At 39.6% G+C, this 15,755-nt stretch overlaps 1 protein-coding gene across 1 annotated transcript; it reads left to right on the top strand.

The window, feature by feature from the left end:
• Nucleotides 1–2,237: 2,237 nt before the first annotated feature.
• dnmt1 (DNA (cytosine-5-)-methyltransferase 1) lies at nucleotides 2,238–14,394 on the top strand. The gene is made up of 34 exons (XM_083931964.1): nucleotides 2,238–2,363; nucleotides 2,786–2,822; nucleotides 3,539–3,646; nucleotides 3,744–3,984; nucleotides 4,123–4,195; nucleotides 4,303–4,387; nucleotides 4,487–4,527; nucleotides 4,607–4,658; nucleotides 4,775–4,858; nucleotides 5,033–5,142; nucleotides 5,286–5,404; nucleotides 5,519–5,611; nucleotides 5,692–5,843; nucleotides 6,387–6,574; nucleotides 8,096–8,279; nucleotides 8,407–8,504; nucleotides 8,741–8,888; nucleotides 8,980–9,095; nucleotides 9,179–9,380; nucleotides 9,457–9,590; nucleotides 9,878–10,057; nucleotides 10,151–10,375; nucleotides 10,457–10,649; nucleotides 10,966–11,056; nucleotides 11,146–11,286; nucleotides 11,577–11,859; nucleotides 11,977–12,118; nucleotides 12,345–12,511; nucleotides 12,647–12,824; nucleotides 12,939–13,134; nucleotides 13,223–13,386; nucleotides 13,721–13,837; nucleotides 14,027–14,123; nucleotides 14,213–14,394. Exons 1-34 carry the CDS (start codon nucleotides 2,317–2,319, stop codon nucleotides 14,248–14,250), a joined length of 4,524 nt encoding a protein of 1,507 aa, XP_083788090.1. The 5' UTR covers nucleotides 2,238–2,316; the 3' UTR covers nucleotides 14,251–14,394.
• Nucleotides 14,395–15,755: the final 1,361 nt, after the last annotated feature.

Here is a 15,755-nt window from a genome sequence, read left to right as displayed (position 1 = left end):
GGGAAAGGCTGACTTACAGTGGCCTTGGGAGAGTTGGGCTTGTTTCCTGTCAGACGTCCAGGATTCCTGGGTGGGAACATTGGCTGAATCAGCCCCAGGAGGCTGCGCTGCTGGGAAGTGTGCCAAGTCTTTCCAGTGCAGTGCAGGATATGACATCAGACTCAGAAACCTGTAGGTGAAGTTGTATACACAAAACATTTAAGTCAGCACACAAGCCAGATGTGGGTTTGTCCCTGGAAAATAGGACAGTTTGGAATACTAAAAAAACTGAACATGGACAAAAACAACAACACAATTATTTACAATTAATAATTATTATCATATCCAGTAGATTATGTACATCCAACTACGAAAATTGATCACTGCTGAATTTACATTAATAAACTAACTGTTTTTTCATTTGGTCAGGTTGAATTTGCATGTACAATATGAAAGGGAGAGGATTCACACCCATGAGATGACAACCTGAAAAAAAAACAGACTCCATTTTCCAGACTATTAATGACATAGTGCCACCTTGTGGTAAAATGGGCATATAGCTAGTCATATTTTAACGTTTTTTCCATATACCTTTTTAACTACAAGTCTAAATTACCTAACAAAATCATAAAAGTCGCTCAAGTGTACAGCTGTTTCTACATATTAAAGGGAGGGAGACGGAAAAACGTATTATTATTATTATTACTATTAAATAGCCCCAGTCTGGAAAGGAATAAACGTTGCAGCTGTTACCCTGCACTTACTCGCATTGCATTAACTCAAAAGTATAGATACATGATCTTCTCAAATACAGATAGGCCTATTTATTGCTAATATAGCTCATTATTTTTTTTGCATTTTTTACTTTATTTACACAAATAGACTTCCAACATTGATTACTGCTCAAGCTTCAAACAATATAACAAAAGTAACAAGAACAATATCGCTCTAGGTAGTGCATATATCATAAAAAAAACAAAACATTGATGTACATAAAGCATTACAGATCAAATTCATTACAAATGGCTTTGGTTTTCACAGCTTTGCAGTTGGTGCAATGCTTGTGAGTCCAGGTAGGAGTTAAAGTAAGAAATGAAAACAATAAAATGAGGTTTCTGGTTTGCAAATGTGGTGGTATGTATATAGAATTTAGCTAATAATAAGAAAATATTAATAACAAACAACTTCTTGACAGGAAATATATTTTCAGAAATGCCAAAAGAAAATAAAATCAGTTTTGAGTTTGAGTTGTATACCTAACCTTCTGTTTAAAAAGAGGGTCATTTCATACCACAGTGTTTGACTAAAAGAGCATTACCAAAAAAGATGTTGTGTTGTTTCATCTGTGATGTGACAAAAGGAGCAGAGAGGATCAACATTTAACATAAATCTTACAATTACAGAATCAACAGGATCATGTATGTGAATAACATCTGTGCAGTAATTTCAGAGACACCTCTCGCACCTTATCTGAGATTAAAAAAAACAACAACTTCATGGGTAATAACTATGTTTTTTCCCATTTCATATCAAAATACTGCTTACTCCAGAAAAATATAGAAGCAGGTTTACTATTTGTGCATCTTTGTATTAATTCCCTTAAACATCTATTATTTGTTTTTATACTCAAAAGGGGAACTGCGTTTTCTATATAAAGTTCTGGTAGAGAGGTTTGCTGGATAATATCTCTGATTGCAGATGAAAGTAGAATTGTAATACCTGAAGGAACTGCATCAAAGACAATTGTATATTCTCGAGGAAACACAGGAATGTTATACTCTGATTTAAAAAGTATTATATTATATGTAAACAAACGACCCTCTTTGTTAAAACAGTTGACAGACAAGTATTATACCATTATCAACCAAATTCTTTAAAAACAATTACTTTGAACAACATACAGATTGCTTCCGCCTGGGCAGTTGGTCACAACATCTGGCCAACAGTATGGGTGATTCGAGTTAGTTGTTTATTTCAAGAAAAAAATATATATTTAAAAATTATAACCACGTGACAATTGTAATTGTGGTTTATAATATATATGTTAAAACTATATGTGTTTCGCATTCAAACTATGGATTCAGCGGGGATATAACTATGTCCCGTATAGAAAGTGTTTTACCCGTAGATCACTATAGTGGTACGGTCCACAACACCCGGGTTTCCGCGCGAAAAGACGGCCCGCGCGCCCGAATTGCTTTATAGCATCCATTGCACGAAGCAGCACGCGACAGGCAGTCACTGTGGAGACGCCAACGGCAGTTTTAACATTGTCTTAAAGGATTTTAAAGCGATTTTATCTGTTTTTATCTCACGCGTTTGAGCTAGCCGTTGACCATGCCATCCAGGACTTCCCTGTCTCTGCCAGAGGATGTCAGGAAAAGGTACGTTGACGTTTGTTTGTTTTTTTGTTTGCTAATAATGTCGTGATAACCTGCTGCTTGTAGTCTTGAACCACAACCAGAATAAAAACCCGTGTAACTAGCTACTCGGGACTTTCCCTAGCTGTCCCCATTTACCTTTGGTTTGTACTAGCAGCTGCAGCTAGCGTTAGCTTGTTGTCAATTGACAGTGAGTGCTGATGCCGCATACACAGTTAGCATTCTGGTAACGATAGCCACTTAGCAGCTAAGCCTGTCAATGGATGGAGCGGCGTGCCGTGAGATTTGGCGCCACTCAAGAAGTTTTCCTGCTACCAGTGTTTCCAGATAGCTCGCTGTCACATTGTCTCCAACATTGGTAGGGAATGTGCTCCAAGATTAACCTCAACGTAGCGATGTTTGACATGTTCGTTCGTTGTTCGCAGGCTGCAGGTGCTGGATGAGGACGAGTTTTCAGACGAGGTGGGTTCTGTCTGTGTCTGTTCAATGCTATGCTCACTTAATTGTTCAATGCTATAGTCACTTAATTGTTCTAGCTAAGGACTGTTAAGTTTGGGGCTCCAGGGACAGAATTGAACGCCACTGTCACCTTTAAAGGGAAGCGCCTCCACTCTTAAATTGGATTGCACATGCGATGCCTTCTAGAAAACAAGTCCCATGGTTGCTCCTTGGATGACCTGCATGTTATCAAACTCATTTAGATGTATTTTATCAAACATTAGGCTTATCACTCCCTATGGTGTCATGAAGATATATGGTCAGTTCAAGTCTTGAATGTCCTCAAGTAGAGGAGTTTTTTTTATGTTAAGTGTGTGATGGCCGACATCAATAAAGCTGTGATTCGAGATGAGATATCGGATTACAGATTGACATACCGAGAAAATGTGTATCCTCAAGGATTTATTAGGTGTACTAAAGTCAAGTAACTTTTATTCTTTTTTACTATTTTGACCTATCTGATTCTGTTATGAGATCATTTTAGGGCAATACTATCTGTCAACACTTAAAAATCTAGCCATATATTTTATGGTATTACTGTTATTTTTAAATATGTATCATGCATTTACTGTTTATGTTTGATTCTCATCAGTGTTAAGTTAAACAATCTTTTGAAAAGTAGTGGTGGGTTTTTAAGAATCTTTTATATACAATTGTTTTCTCTTAAAATGCCATCCCAGGATCATGTGAAAGAGAAGCTCAAGTTGGTGCAGGACTTCCTGCATGTTGACGCTCAGGACCAGCTGACCAGCTTAAAAGAAAAGATGAACAATTCAGAGATGTCAATGGTTAGTGATTCTTAAGGCTATCCAAATCAATACTTGCCCCATGATTTCACTGCTTCTTTCTCCTATGACATGTGATGTATGTCATGTATTTCCTCAGGAGGTCTACCTCTCTAAAGTAAAGGCCTTGCTGGGAAAGGAGCTTCATCTTGAAAATGGCTCACATGTTGACGGTGTGGAACAGATTGGAAAGACAAATGGCTTCACGAATGGTTCCCACAAAGACGAGACCAGTGATGATGTAACGATGGACGTACAGGATGAAGAGGAGGCTGTCAAGTCACCAACTGCTTCCAAAGGGAAGGGCGGACGCAAGAGCAAAACAAATTCTGACACTAAAAGTAAGTTTGAGAAATATTTGTTATGCAACTGTTGCCTTTCAAGATGGAAATGAGCCTGACCCACAAATTAAATAATTTAAAACAATAGTACAGGAAAAATGTCGTGTTTTTAATGGGGTTTTTTTGTGTTTTTTGAAGAGTCTCCGGCTAGTACCAGGCTCACAAGAAATGCTGGAAAACAGCCAACCATCATGTCAATGTTCTCTAAAGTGTGAGTAGGAGTTTTATATTGTACCTCGTACTTATTTCACCAACTAAAAAATTGTTTTTCATGTGCAAGTGTTTGTATTGTTGTATTAAAGTAAAGATGTCTTGCAGTCAAAAGCGCAAATCTGAAGACTTGAATGGAGAAGCTGTTAATGGAGACAATGAGGAGAAGAAAGAGGAAGCTGATGTTGAGGAGGTGAAACATTTTTAATGTACCAGTGATGTTTAATCAAAATTAAAAGTTGTTGTCTAAAGGTCTGGTTTAACACTGTCCATACTTTCAAATCTGTCGTAGACTCGGGAGGAGAAGCGTCTGAAAGTGGAATCAGATGAGAAGTAAGTCTTTGCCCTCTGAACATTAATGATGGTGATGATGTTCACATAAGTAAGCTTACTAATGCATTTCTTTATGCAGTGCTGCTCCAGAAAAATCGAGTGAGATTACTAAGCCGGTTGCTGCTGCAAAGGTAATGAATTGTTGTTAAATGAAGTGTCATAACTAAAGATTTTTATACGCATCCATGATTTGTACTGACACAACCTTTGTAATCTTTTATTTATTATTTATTATTATTCTCTTCAGACACCATCCCCCAAATGTACAGACTGCAGGCAATACTTGGATGACTCTGACCTCAAGTTCTTTCAAGGAGATCCTGATACTGCAGTGAGAATTTGTTGTCTCTCAAGTGGTTGCTTTAATATCAGTTCTTTGTGATGGTTACATTATTTTGTTATAATGTTGTATTGTTTTATCAATGTACTTTGTTTTTAAATGTCATTACTTCAATTGACCAGAAGAATGTGAAACCTGAAACAATGCGGCGTTTTTCATTTTCAGCTGGATGAACCAGAAATGTTAACAGATGAGCGGCTCTCACTGTTTGACTCGAATGAGGATGGATTTGAGAGCTATGATGATCTACCACAGCACAAGATTACAAACTTCAGGTAAGATGAGGATAGAGGAGGATTCTCCATCATCTGGCTTTTTGGCCTAGTTCAGAGAAACGAGCATGTCCCGTACTTATTCAAGTGTTCCAAGCTTTTGTATTGCAGCACCATAGTCAATTATTACCCCTTATGTCTTGCAGTGTGTATGACAAGCGTGGCCACCTTTGTCCATTTGACTCTGGGCTGATCGAGAAGAACGTGGAGCTCTACTTTAGTTGTGTTGTCAAACCCATCTATGATGACAATCCTTGCTTGGATGGTATGAAATCCCACATCCCTAGAATGGAAACTTAATTTTGTAAATGTTTTTGTTTCTTAGCCATTACAACCAGGCAGATGTTTACATGTGTTTTTTTTCTTCTTTTCTTCCCAGGTGGTGTTCCTGCCAAGAAGCTTGGACCTATCAATTCCTGGTGGATCACTGGTTTTGATGGTGGTGAAAAAGCATTAATTGGTTTCACTACAGGTAGCAAAGTTCCCTTCTCCAAATTTTAATTATTTTGAACCTGTATGACTTTCTAATGGTGATCTATCTTCATTATCCAGCTTTTGCTGATTACATCCTGATGCAGTCCAGCGAGGAGTACGCACCCATTTTTGCAGTGATGCAGGAGAAGATCTATATGAGCAAGATTGTGGTGGAATTCCTCCAGAAGAATCCTGATGCTTCTTATGAGGACCTTCTCAACAAGATTGAGGTGAAAACTTGTCTACTTGGTTGATCACAACTGTTTCTGCCAAGTTATGCATTTGGGCACTAAGAAAAATGCCATATTTACGTGAATATATCCAGAAATTATATATTAAAGTTATAACATTAGTCACTGCTGGTACAACCAATGCTACCTGACAAAGTCTACCATTTAACTTGTCTTTCAATCCTAAGTAAGTAAATGTCAAAACATTTATTTTTTTATTCTCAGGGAGAGTGGACAATTAAGATACAATTAGAAGTGGCTCTGTCATCTAGCAATGGAATTTTCATCATCTTTAACACTTTACAGACTAAATGAGTAATTAATACAAGACAAACTGCATAAACTATGAAGAATGCATAAATTGTTGAGCCAAGATTTTATTTATCAATATGAAATTCTGCGCATAATACTAATAGGGTGTTTATAGAAATTAGACTGGTTTAATAAATGAGGCGTTTTGTGAGCATAACATTTCTGAGAAAGGCAATGTACTGTAACTCATGTCCCCGCACACTGACCAGCTTATGCTTCTCCTGCCCTCAGACAACTGTACCTCCCGCAGGACTAAACTTCAACTGCTTCACTGAAGACACACTGCTGCGCCACGCCCAGTTTGTGGTTGAGCAGGTGGAGAGCTACGATGAGGCTGGCGACTCGGACGAACAGCCCATCATTGTTACTCCTTGCATGAGAGACCTGATCAAGCTTGCAGGCGTCACTCTAGGGAAGAGGTATGTCTAAAAGATGATTAGACTCTGGATCCTTCTTAATGTTATTGTACCATTCATAAAAGTATGCTTTTCATAGCTACTTTAGGTCAAATTGAAAAATAACATGAGCCATGTACATGCTATATATTTAACTAAAATGAAAACTCCTCATTCTCAGCTTCACCCAGTTTTTCTAGCAGAAGCTCCTTTACACCACAAATGCTTCATGATTTTGAAGTTATCCACTTTATTTTTTTTTGCTTATCTTCCTGTATTTCTGTTCTTTGTTATCCCTAATGTCTAACATTCCTTTGACATTTCCTAACGCAGCATGCTGCTGTACTGGTAGGTAGGCCTTCTGAATGCATCCTTAGCTTGTATGGTGGTGTGTTTAGTGTGAAGCATTTAGAAGGTATATGGACAAAAAGAACATTATACCAGAGTTCACGCTAGAATTTTATTTGCTTTATTTTTTGGCTTTACATTGTGGTTTGTTTTACTTTAACTGGCATATTTGAGTTCTGGTCACAAAACAACCGTCTGTGGATGAGTTTCCATAAGTTATATTGACTCGGTCACAACAGATTTTTCTTCAAATTGAGGATTAAAAAAAAGAAAACTAATTATTTATCTGTTTGTATGTATAGGTTAAAAAAGACTCGCCCCTCTGTAAGAAACTTAACAATCATGAAATTGTATTATAGTTAAAATATTAATAATAATTAATATTAATAATAATAAGATTGCTTTCCATGTAGTTCTACATTGCTGTGATGTAAACTCTCTTCCAGTAGTTATGTCATGTATACACGACAGTGAAAAACAAACATAACATATTGGGTCCAGTCGGCTGGAGTGACCCCAAGAAGGTTAATGGTAGACGAGGGAAGTAGTTTTTCAGTTTTAACTTGATTTTCATGCAGAAGTATTTTCTTAAGGAAAATCAGTCATAATCTTGAACTTCAGGAGTATCTCCCAAGGGCTTTACACTTGCAATTTTAAATGTGGGATAGCTAAAATGCAGTAGTCCGTGAGGACGATGCTGTAAGAATGTTGGCCCAACTTGACAATTCTCTGAATTGTCTGAATGTATTAAAATTACAGTAACATTGTATCTGGGCTTTCTGTAGGCTACGGTTCTCCTCATAGTGTCATTTAACAAGACTAAACTCAGTGTTCTAAATGGTGTTGAGTTTCTGTATAAAATTACCTGGAAGAATCATAAGGAGTCTTACAGCAAAGCTTATTTATAGCTTTCAGTAAAAAAACATGTTGATGAGATCAAAACACACTCTAAACCTTAAGTGTACCTTTCTGTGAAGGCCATCGTGTTTTATTGGCCAGTTACGTCTAACGGGAACTCTGCACTTTACATCCTCACTGTGTCCATTTAGTCTGCTTGTTTCTTATGTTGCATGGCCTGATGCTGTGGTGTGTTGACAGCCAGGGGCTTCACAATGCCATCGCTCCACATTTCATCAGGTATTTGTGCCAAGCCAAATGGACCGCTTCTTCTGAACACAAACTTTATTCTATTGACAGGAGAGCTGCCAGAAGACAGGCCATCCGTCACCCAACAAAGATCGAAAAGGACAATAAGGGACCAACTAAGGCGACCACTACCACGCTGGTGTACCAGATCTTTGATACCTTCTTCTCTGATCAGATAGAGCAGAATGATAATGATGGTGGTGCAAGTAAAAGACAGCGCTGTGGTGTTTGTGAGGTGAGTGGCTATGAAAGTAAAGCCCCGTGTTCAAAACTCTAATTCAGCAATTTCTTACATGTGTTGGATTTGCTTCTTCTTTAATACTTATCAGTTGAAATATATATCTATATCTTTTTGCCGTCAGGTTTGCCAATCTCCTGATTGTGGAAAGTGTACAGCTTGCAAGGACATGATCAAATTTGGTGGAAGCGGCAAAAGCAAGCAGGCTTGTAAGCAGAGAAGGTAAGCATGTCTTCTGAGCAATTTAATCTTAAATGTCTTTAATCTGCAATGTGAATGTATACTTTTGGTCGGAGTCTCTCACTTTAATTTCTTGATGTTTAATTAACACCTGAACCTTGCACACACCTTAATGCAGACAAATGTTTAATGTCACAGAAACTTTCAAGAATTAAGGCCCTGGTACTTGTCATTAATCCGTAATTGTATCTGTTGCCAACATACATCTCTCTGTTTAGATGCCCAAACCTCGCAGTAAAGGAGGCTGAAGATGATGAGACCATTGAAGAGGAAGATGTTCCAGTGTTAAAGACCAAAAAGGTCTCTCAAGCTAAGAGGAAGAAGCAGACCCAGTGCAAACTGACATGGATTGGAGAGACTGTTCAGGTGAGGGTTTTTTTCGAATCAAATTTTTCTGTCATGTATGAAGATCCATCCGTTTGTGTATACATATATACAATGTATTTATCCCCTTCAGACTGAGGGAAAGAAGCAGTACTACAGGAAGGTCTGTGTGAACGATGAAGAGCTGGAGGTGGGAGACTGTGTCTCAGTTTCATCAGAGGATCCAACAATGCCTCTGTATTTGGCAAAGTATGATCCTTTTAGATATCACATTTTTAGGTAAACATTTGTCACGGTGGCTTGTATAAATCTAATAACTTGTGCATTCTCAGGATTGCATCACTGTGGGAGGACAACAATGGAAAAATGTTTCATGCCCACTGGTTCCTTCGTGGGACTCAAACAGTGCTGGGAGAGTCTTCTGATCCGCTGGAGCTCGTCATTGTGGATGAGTGTGAAGACATGCTGCTCAATTACGTGCAAGGCAAAGTTGACGTCATGTACAAGGCCCCATCTAACAACTGGTTTATGGAGGTAAGTAAACTTGACAGCAGGGAAATTTTAATTTTGTTTTACATTTTCCTGATCCCATAGTTACTTTTGTTTTTAGGGTGGCATGGACAAAGAAATCAAGGTGATTGAGGATGACGGAAAGAGTTTTTTCTATCAATTCTGGTACAACACAGAGTATGCCCGCTTTGAAACGCCTCCCAAGACCACTTCTTCAGAAGACTGCAAGTTTAAGTAAGCACCATCCACATACATTTGTACTTGTAGCCATGGAAGACATTATGTTTTGAGGTTGTTCATCCATCCTGTTCTTGATCCCATATCTTGGAGATATTTTCTTCAAATTTGGCACAAACCTTCACTTGGACTCAAGGATGAACTGATTAGATTTTGAAGCTCAAAGGTCAAGCTCTCTGACATCAGAAAATGCATTTTTGTCCTATAAACTGATGTTGGTATACAACTTCAAGGCAGTGATTCTAGTTTAACCTTGTTGTGAACATGCTCCCCTCTCCTTTCAGGTTCTGTCTAAGCTGTACTAGGACTAAAGAGAGGGAGGAACAGGAAACACCCCGTGCATTTGAACTCCTGGCAGACAAAGACCATGACTCCAAGGCTCTGTATGCTCTGGCCTGCTATCAGGGGGAGCAATTCAAGGTGGGAGACAGTGTCTACCTGCACCCAGACTCTTTTAATTTCAGGTGAGTGAAGTGGTTTAAAAATTACTCATTTTGCTCAAACTTGGACAATGAAGAAAATGTACGAGATTCACTGCCTCTGTTCCTGGCTCACAGTGTGAAGCCTGCCAGTCCAGTGAAGCGCTCTCATAGGAAAGAGGATGTGGATGAGGACTTGTATCCAGAATATTACAGAAAGTCCTCAGACTATATCAAGGGGTCAAACCTGGATGCTCCAGAGCCGTTCCGTGTTGGACGCATCAAGGAGATCTTCTGTCACAGACGTAGCAATGGAAAACCCGACATCTCAGAAGTCAAACTGCGGATCTTCAAGTTTTACAGGTAAAAGACATAACAGTTAAATTGGTTATCATTCAGGTTTTTGCTTCTTGAAAATGAACTGACTTTTGCCTCCTCTCCCAGGCCTGAGAACACTCACAAAGGTGTTAAAGCCAGTTACCACACAGACATCAATCAGCTATACTGGAGCGACGAAGAAGTGACTGTCAGCATGACTGAAGTGCTTGGCCGCTGTCAAGTAGAATATGCAGAAGACCTGAATGAATCAGTCCAGGACTATTCCAGTGGTGGACCCGACCGCTTCTATTTCTTGGAGGTAGAGTTGTTAATACTTTGATTCTGGAGTCATTTCAGATTCTGTAAGATAAGGTAAAACTGTTTATCTTGAGGGAAACTGCTATGCAGTTGATCAGTAAAATGGTACATCTTTGATCTGCTACCCCACTGCTAGCATGTTGGTATTGTATGATCCTACATAGGGAGGAAAATAAAACCAGTCTCCTGATAATTGTCTAATATGCAAACGGAAGTATTAATAGATCAAATGTTGAGCTAAATTGGATTAATGTATATATTTTCAAGAATCCATGCTATCTCTTCTTACTCATATTTCTCGCCCATATTCCTCACAGGCCTATAATGCAAAATCAAAAAGCTTTGAAGACCCTCCAAATCATGCTCGCTCAGCTGTCCATAAAGGCAAAGGAAAGGGCAAAGGAAAAGGTGAAAATGCAGACATGTTTTCAATTTATCTGAAATTGGTTGTGGGCTAACTGAAATCCTAATCCAATTACCTTATTATTCTCTTCAAGGTAAAGGGAAAGGAAAGGCTGCAGCTAAACAGGAACCTCAGGACTCTCAGAATGAACCACAGACCCTTAAAGTGCCCAAATATCGCACGCTGGATGTGTTCTCAGGCTGCGGTGGACTTTCTGAAGGCTTCCACCAGGCTGGTAAATGCTTGCTCCATGCCACTCATGAAATATGTTATCGGAGAGGTTTTCGTTGCCACCGTACTCTACAGAGGAATTGTTGGCTCTATGTAAATCATAAATAAGTCATTGAGTGTGGTCTTTACCTACTCTGTAAAGTGTCCTGAGATAACTTTGTTATGATTCGTCACTATAAATAAAATTGAATTGAATCAGATCAACAAATGTTGACATGCATAGACGTATGGACAGCTGCTTTTTTTTTTTTTTCTATGCTACAATGCTGAAAACATAACTTCTTGTCTGTTTAGGTATGACTGAGACTCTGTGGGCCATAGAGATGTGGGAGCCTGCGGCACAGGCCTTCAGGCTCAACAACCCTGGCACCACAGTGTTCACCGAGGACTGTAACGTCTTGCTGAAGTTGGTAATGTCTGGAGAGAAGACAAATTCTCTGGGCCAGAAGCTGCCTCAGAAGGGTGACGTGGAGATGCTGTGTGGAGGACCTCCTTGCCAAGGGTTCAGTGGGATGAACCGCTTCAACTCTCGCACTTATTCCAAATTCAAGAACTCACTCGTGGTCTCCTATCTCAGGTCAGTGTAACAGCAGATATCTTGACCGTTGTTGCAAGTTTCCTGTAGTATTGAGCATCATGTTCCCAATAAATCTCCACAGTCCATACATTTAAAATAAGTTTTCCCCTCTTGCAGTTACTGTGATTACTACAGACCCAAGTTCTTCCTGCTTGAGAATGTGAGGAACTTCGTCTCATTCAAAAGCTCCATGGTTCTGAAGCTTACTCTTCGCTGTCTTGTGCGCATGGGATACCAGTGTACTTTTGGTGTCCTTCAGGTGGGTGTGACTGGCAAGTTATTAAATGACACTCTTTACTTTACAACAAAGAAACCCCTCCTGCAACCCCCTGTCAAAAGTTTTATTGGCTTATGAGTAGTTAAACCAGTGACCCACATAACTTGCAGGAAAGGCCATACATGCCCCTTTTTTTTTTTTTTTTTAATGATTACTGAAGTTAATTTTATTAGATCACTAACATGCTCAGTGTTGCCCTCCTCCTCAGGCTGGTCAGTATGGTGTTGCCCAGACCCGACGCAGGGCAATCATCCTGGCTGCTGCTCCTGGAGAGAAGCTGCCACGTTATCCTGAGCCTCTTCATGTGTTTGCTCCCAGAGCTTGCTCTCTGAGTGTGGTAGTGGATGAAAAGAAATATGTCAGCAATGTCACACGGTATGTAATGTAAACACATTGTACTGTATTTTTTATTGGTCTGTAATTCTAGATAACACCTGTAAAGCCCATCAAATAGCCTTTCATCACTTCATAAGCGTCCGTACACTAGACTGAGTTTTCTGTCTTCAACAGAGGTAACGGTGGAATCTACAGAACCATCACTGTCAGAGACACCATGTCTGACCTGCCAGAGATTCGCAATGGTGCAGCTTCGTTGGAGATTTCCTACAATGGGGAGCCCCAGTCTTGGTTCCAGAGACAGATCAGAGGCACACAGTATCAGCCAATCCTCAGAGATCATATCTGCAAGGTGAGCTGTCTTGGAAGTAATTTTAATTTTGTTAATGTAGGATTGCATTGTCACTTCTCTAATTGGGGAAAGAAAGTAAAAACTAAGTTTATAACATAAGATGTGTATCCTCAGGACATGAGTGCTCTGGTTGAAGGTCGGATGCGTCACATCCCCTTGGCTCCAGGCTCTGACTGGAGGGATCTGCCCAACTTCGAGGTTCGGCTGAAAGATGGCACCATGACCAAGAAACTGCGTTACTCACACTCTGATAAAAAGAATGGACGCAGCAGCACCGGTGCACTCAGAGGTGTTTGCACTTGTGCAGGAGGTATGTTGGTCTAGTTTTCTCCTTTGAATAATGTCAGAGCTTACATTTCTAGTGTGGAGGCATCTCTGATTTATGTTTGTGGTTTTAGGGAAGCCATGCGAGCCTGCAGACAGGCAGTTTAACACCCTGATCCCCTGGTGTCTTCCCCACACTGGGAACCGCCACAATCACTGGGCCGGGCTCTACGGCAGACTGGAGTGGGACGGCTTCTTCAGCACAACTGTCACAAACCCTGAACCCATGGGCAAGCAGGTACATCAGCTTTTTAAATATTGAGCCAAAGTAAAAAAACTGACACAAATGTGCTTGGAGCCAACTCTTCAGACTATACTGCAAAATATCCCTCCTTGTGTCTTGTTTCTATTAAAAAAAACAAATTGGAATCTGTCAGGGAGTCCACTGGTTATTAAGTGTTCAGCTAAGCCAGATATCAGAAGATTCTTGAAATGTATAATGTGGAATCAAATCAATTGACTTTAGGTTTGATGAGAAGGATATATAACGGGACAGCAATTGAATTGATGCCTTTAAGGCTGTAACAGACTTTCCTGCCTTTTGAATCTTAATCTGAGCATTTTTATTTCAGGGCCGTGTTCTGCATCCTGAGCAGCACAGAGTGGTCAGTGTGAGGGAATGTGCACGATCTCAGGGATTCCCAGACACCTACCGCTTCTTTGGAAACATCCTGGACAAACACAGACAGGTAAAATCCAGACTACATATAAAGCTTACTGTTTTTGTTATTGACTTCAAGGCTGTCAGGGTTATTTTTGCTGTCCTTAAGTCGCCAACAAGTACTGCACTGTATGGTTACTGAAAATGCAAGCAATTCAAACATTATTAAAACTTCAACCCGTCAGAACGTGTAATTGATTCTTCCTGTATCTGCCAGGTTGGAAATGCAGTGCCCCCTCCACTCTCCAGGGCCATAGGCATAGAGCTCATGAAGTGTGTCATGCAGAGAATGAAGGAAGAACAACAAGCATCAGGTGACTCATCCATCTGATTTTTACTTTTCCTGATGGAAATCAAATGCTTGAATATGCAGAAATCCTCACCTTGTCTTCCTCCTCCACAGAGACTGTCAAACAAGAGAAAATGGAGATGTCTGATTAGTCCCTGGTTCCTTCACAGCACAAATCCTGATGCCGAAATATCAGGCAATCATTTCCTTTTTAAATAAGCTGGCTTTTAACTGTGTCACTAAGTGGCCACCATGGACATTCTGTGCAGTGCCATTTCATATTGTTTTAATGTGCTTTTATTCATCATGTTCAGAAATGTTCACCTTAAGTGAGATAAATTGTATGTAGTTTTATATGTGTAATATTTCAAATAAAGCTCTTATGAAAGTGATTTGTGAATTTCATATTTAGAAAGTAACATTAGCACTAAAAGTAAGTCAATAATACAACAGCTAGTATGATAAAGTTAATTCCAGTTAATGTTATGTCTAGAATCGCATATCTAGATGGCTTAAATTCAGTTGTGAAAAATTGCATCTGGAGTGATGATTTTAATGTTGAGGGTAAAAAAAACTTCAAATTACTTGGATATGACATGTATGAGAAATGCTTGTATGGAATCTACCAATGCAGCTACTTTGCCACTCATTAGGTGTGTATATATATTATATAATATATCATAATTTACTTTAATCATCACTTACCCAAAGTTATACTGCATGGGTTTAGTACATAGAAACTACAGATAACTAGTAACCCCTCAGTGTAGTAACGCATTAACACTTCAACTAGCACATCTCACTTTTTCAGAGTATAAAATGAAATAGTATTTGCTTTACACTGCCAATGAAATGCCACCCTCACTAACCAATCGCCTGCATTCAGAGTGATTGTGCTAAAACACCTGTACTACACGAGGTTGTGGTTGTATACAGTGTTTTATTTCCAGCTCCAACCAACCTCTGAGAACTGATTAAAAAAGGGAAATAGATTAAAATAGTTCATAAATTACATGTACATCTTTCTAGCAGTAACACCAGTAACCCATATAAGCAGAGCTTTAACACCAAATAGGGTTCAGGTTTGCCATGTCAACTGCAAGATGTACAAGTTGGTTGCATTTTATACTGTATGTCTATAACAATATTGGCCCCTTATTTCAAAACAGTCCCTAGGGGAAAAAACATCAGGCAGTGTGCTACAAATGAGACTAGTGATTTGCAGTTGGCATGTGGTAAATGGACTTGTACTTATATAGCACCTCTATAGTCTTGACTACTCAAGGCGCTTTCACACTAGTCACATTCACCCAGACGGCGGTGGACATCTACATGAAATCTAATCTAACCCGTTACACCACATTTACACACCCATGCGCAACACAGGGAGCAATTCGGGGTTCAGTGTCTTGCCCAAGGACACTTCGACACGTGGACCGGGGATCGAACAGATCTCTCAAATGGAGGACGACCCACTCTTTCACTGAGCCACAGCCGCCCCATGTGGAAAGAGCTATTCATTCGTTTTTGTAAAAATACCCTTTAGAAGAGAATAGGACATGTTTGCTTTGGAAAGAGATGCAAGATATTTTTGCCACCTTGTGTCATGGCAAAATGGCCCTGAGACACACTACTGCAACAAGAACTAACGAGTAGT

Source organism: Echiichthys vipera (assembly GCF_963691815.1).
Source record: "Echiichthys vipera genome assembly, chromosome: 17".
Classification (NCBI taxonomy): domain Eukaryota; kingdom Metazoa; phylum Chordata; class Actinopteri; order Perciformes; family Trachinidae; genus Echiichthys; species Echiichthys vipera.
Note: the sequence above shows the minus strand (reverse complement) of the source record. Positions and strands in the feature narration are given on the sequence as shown.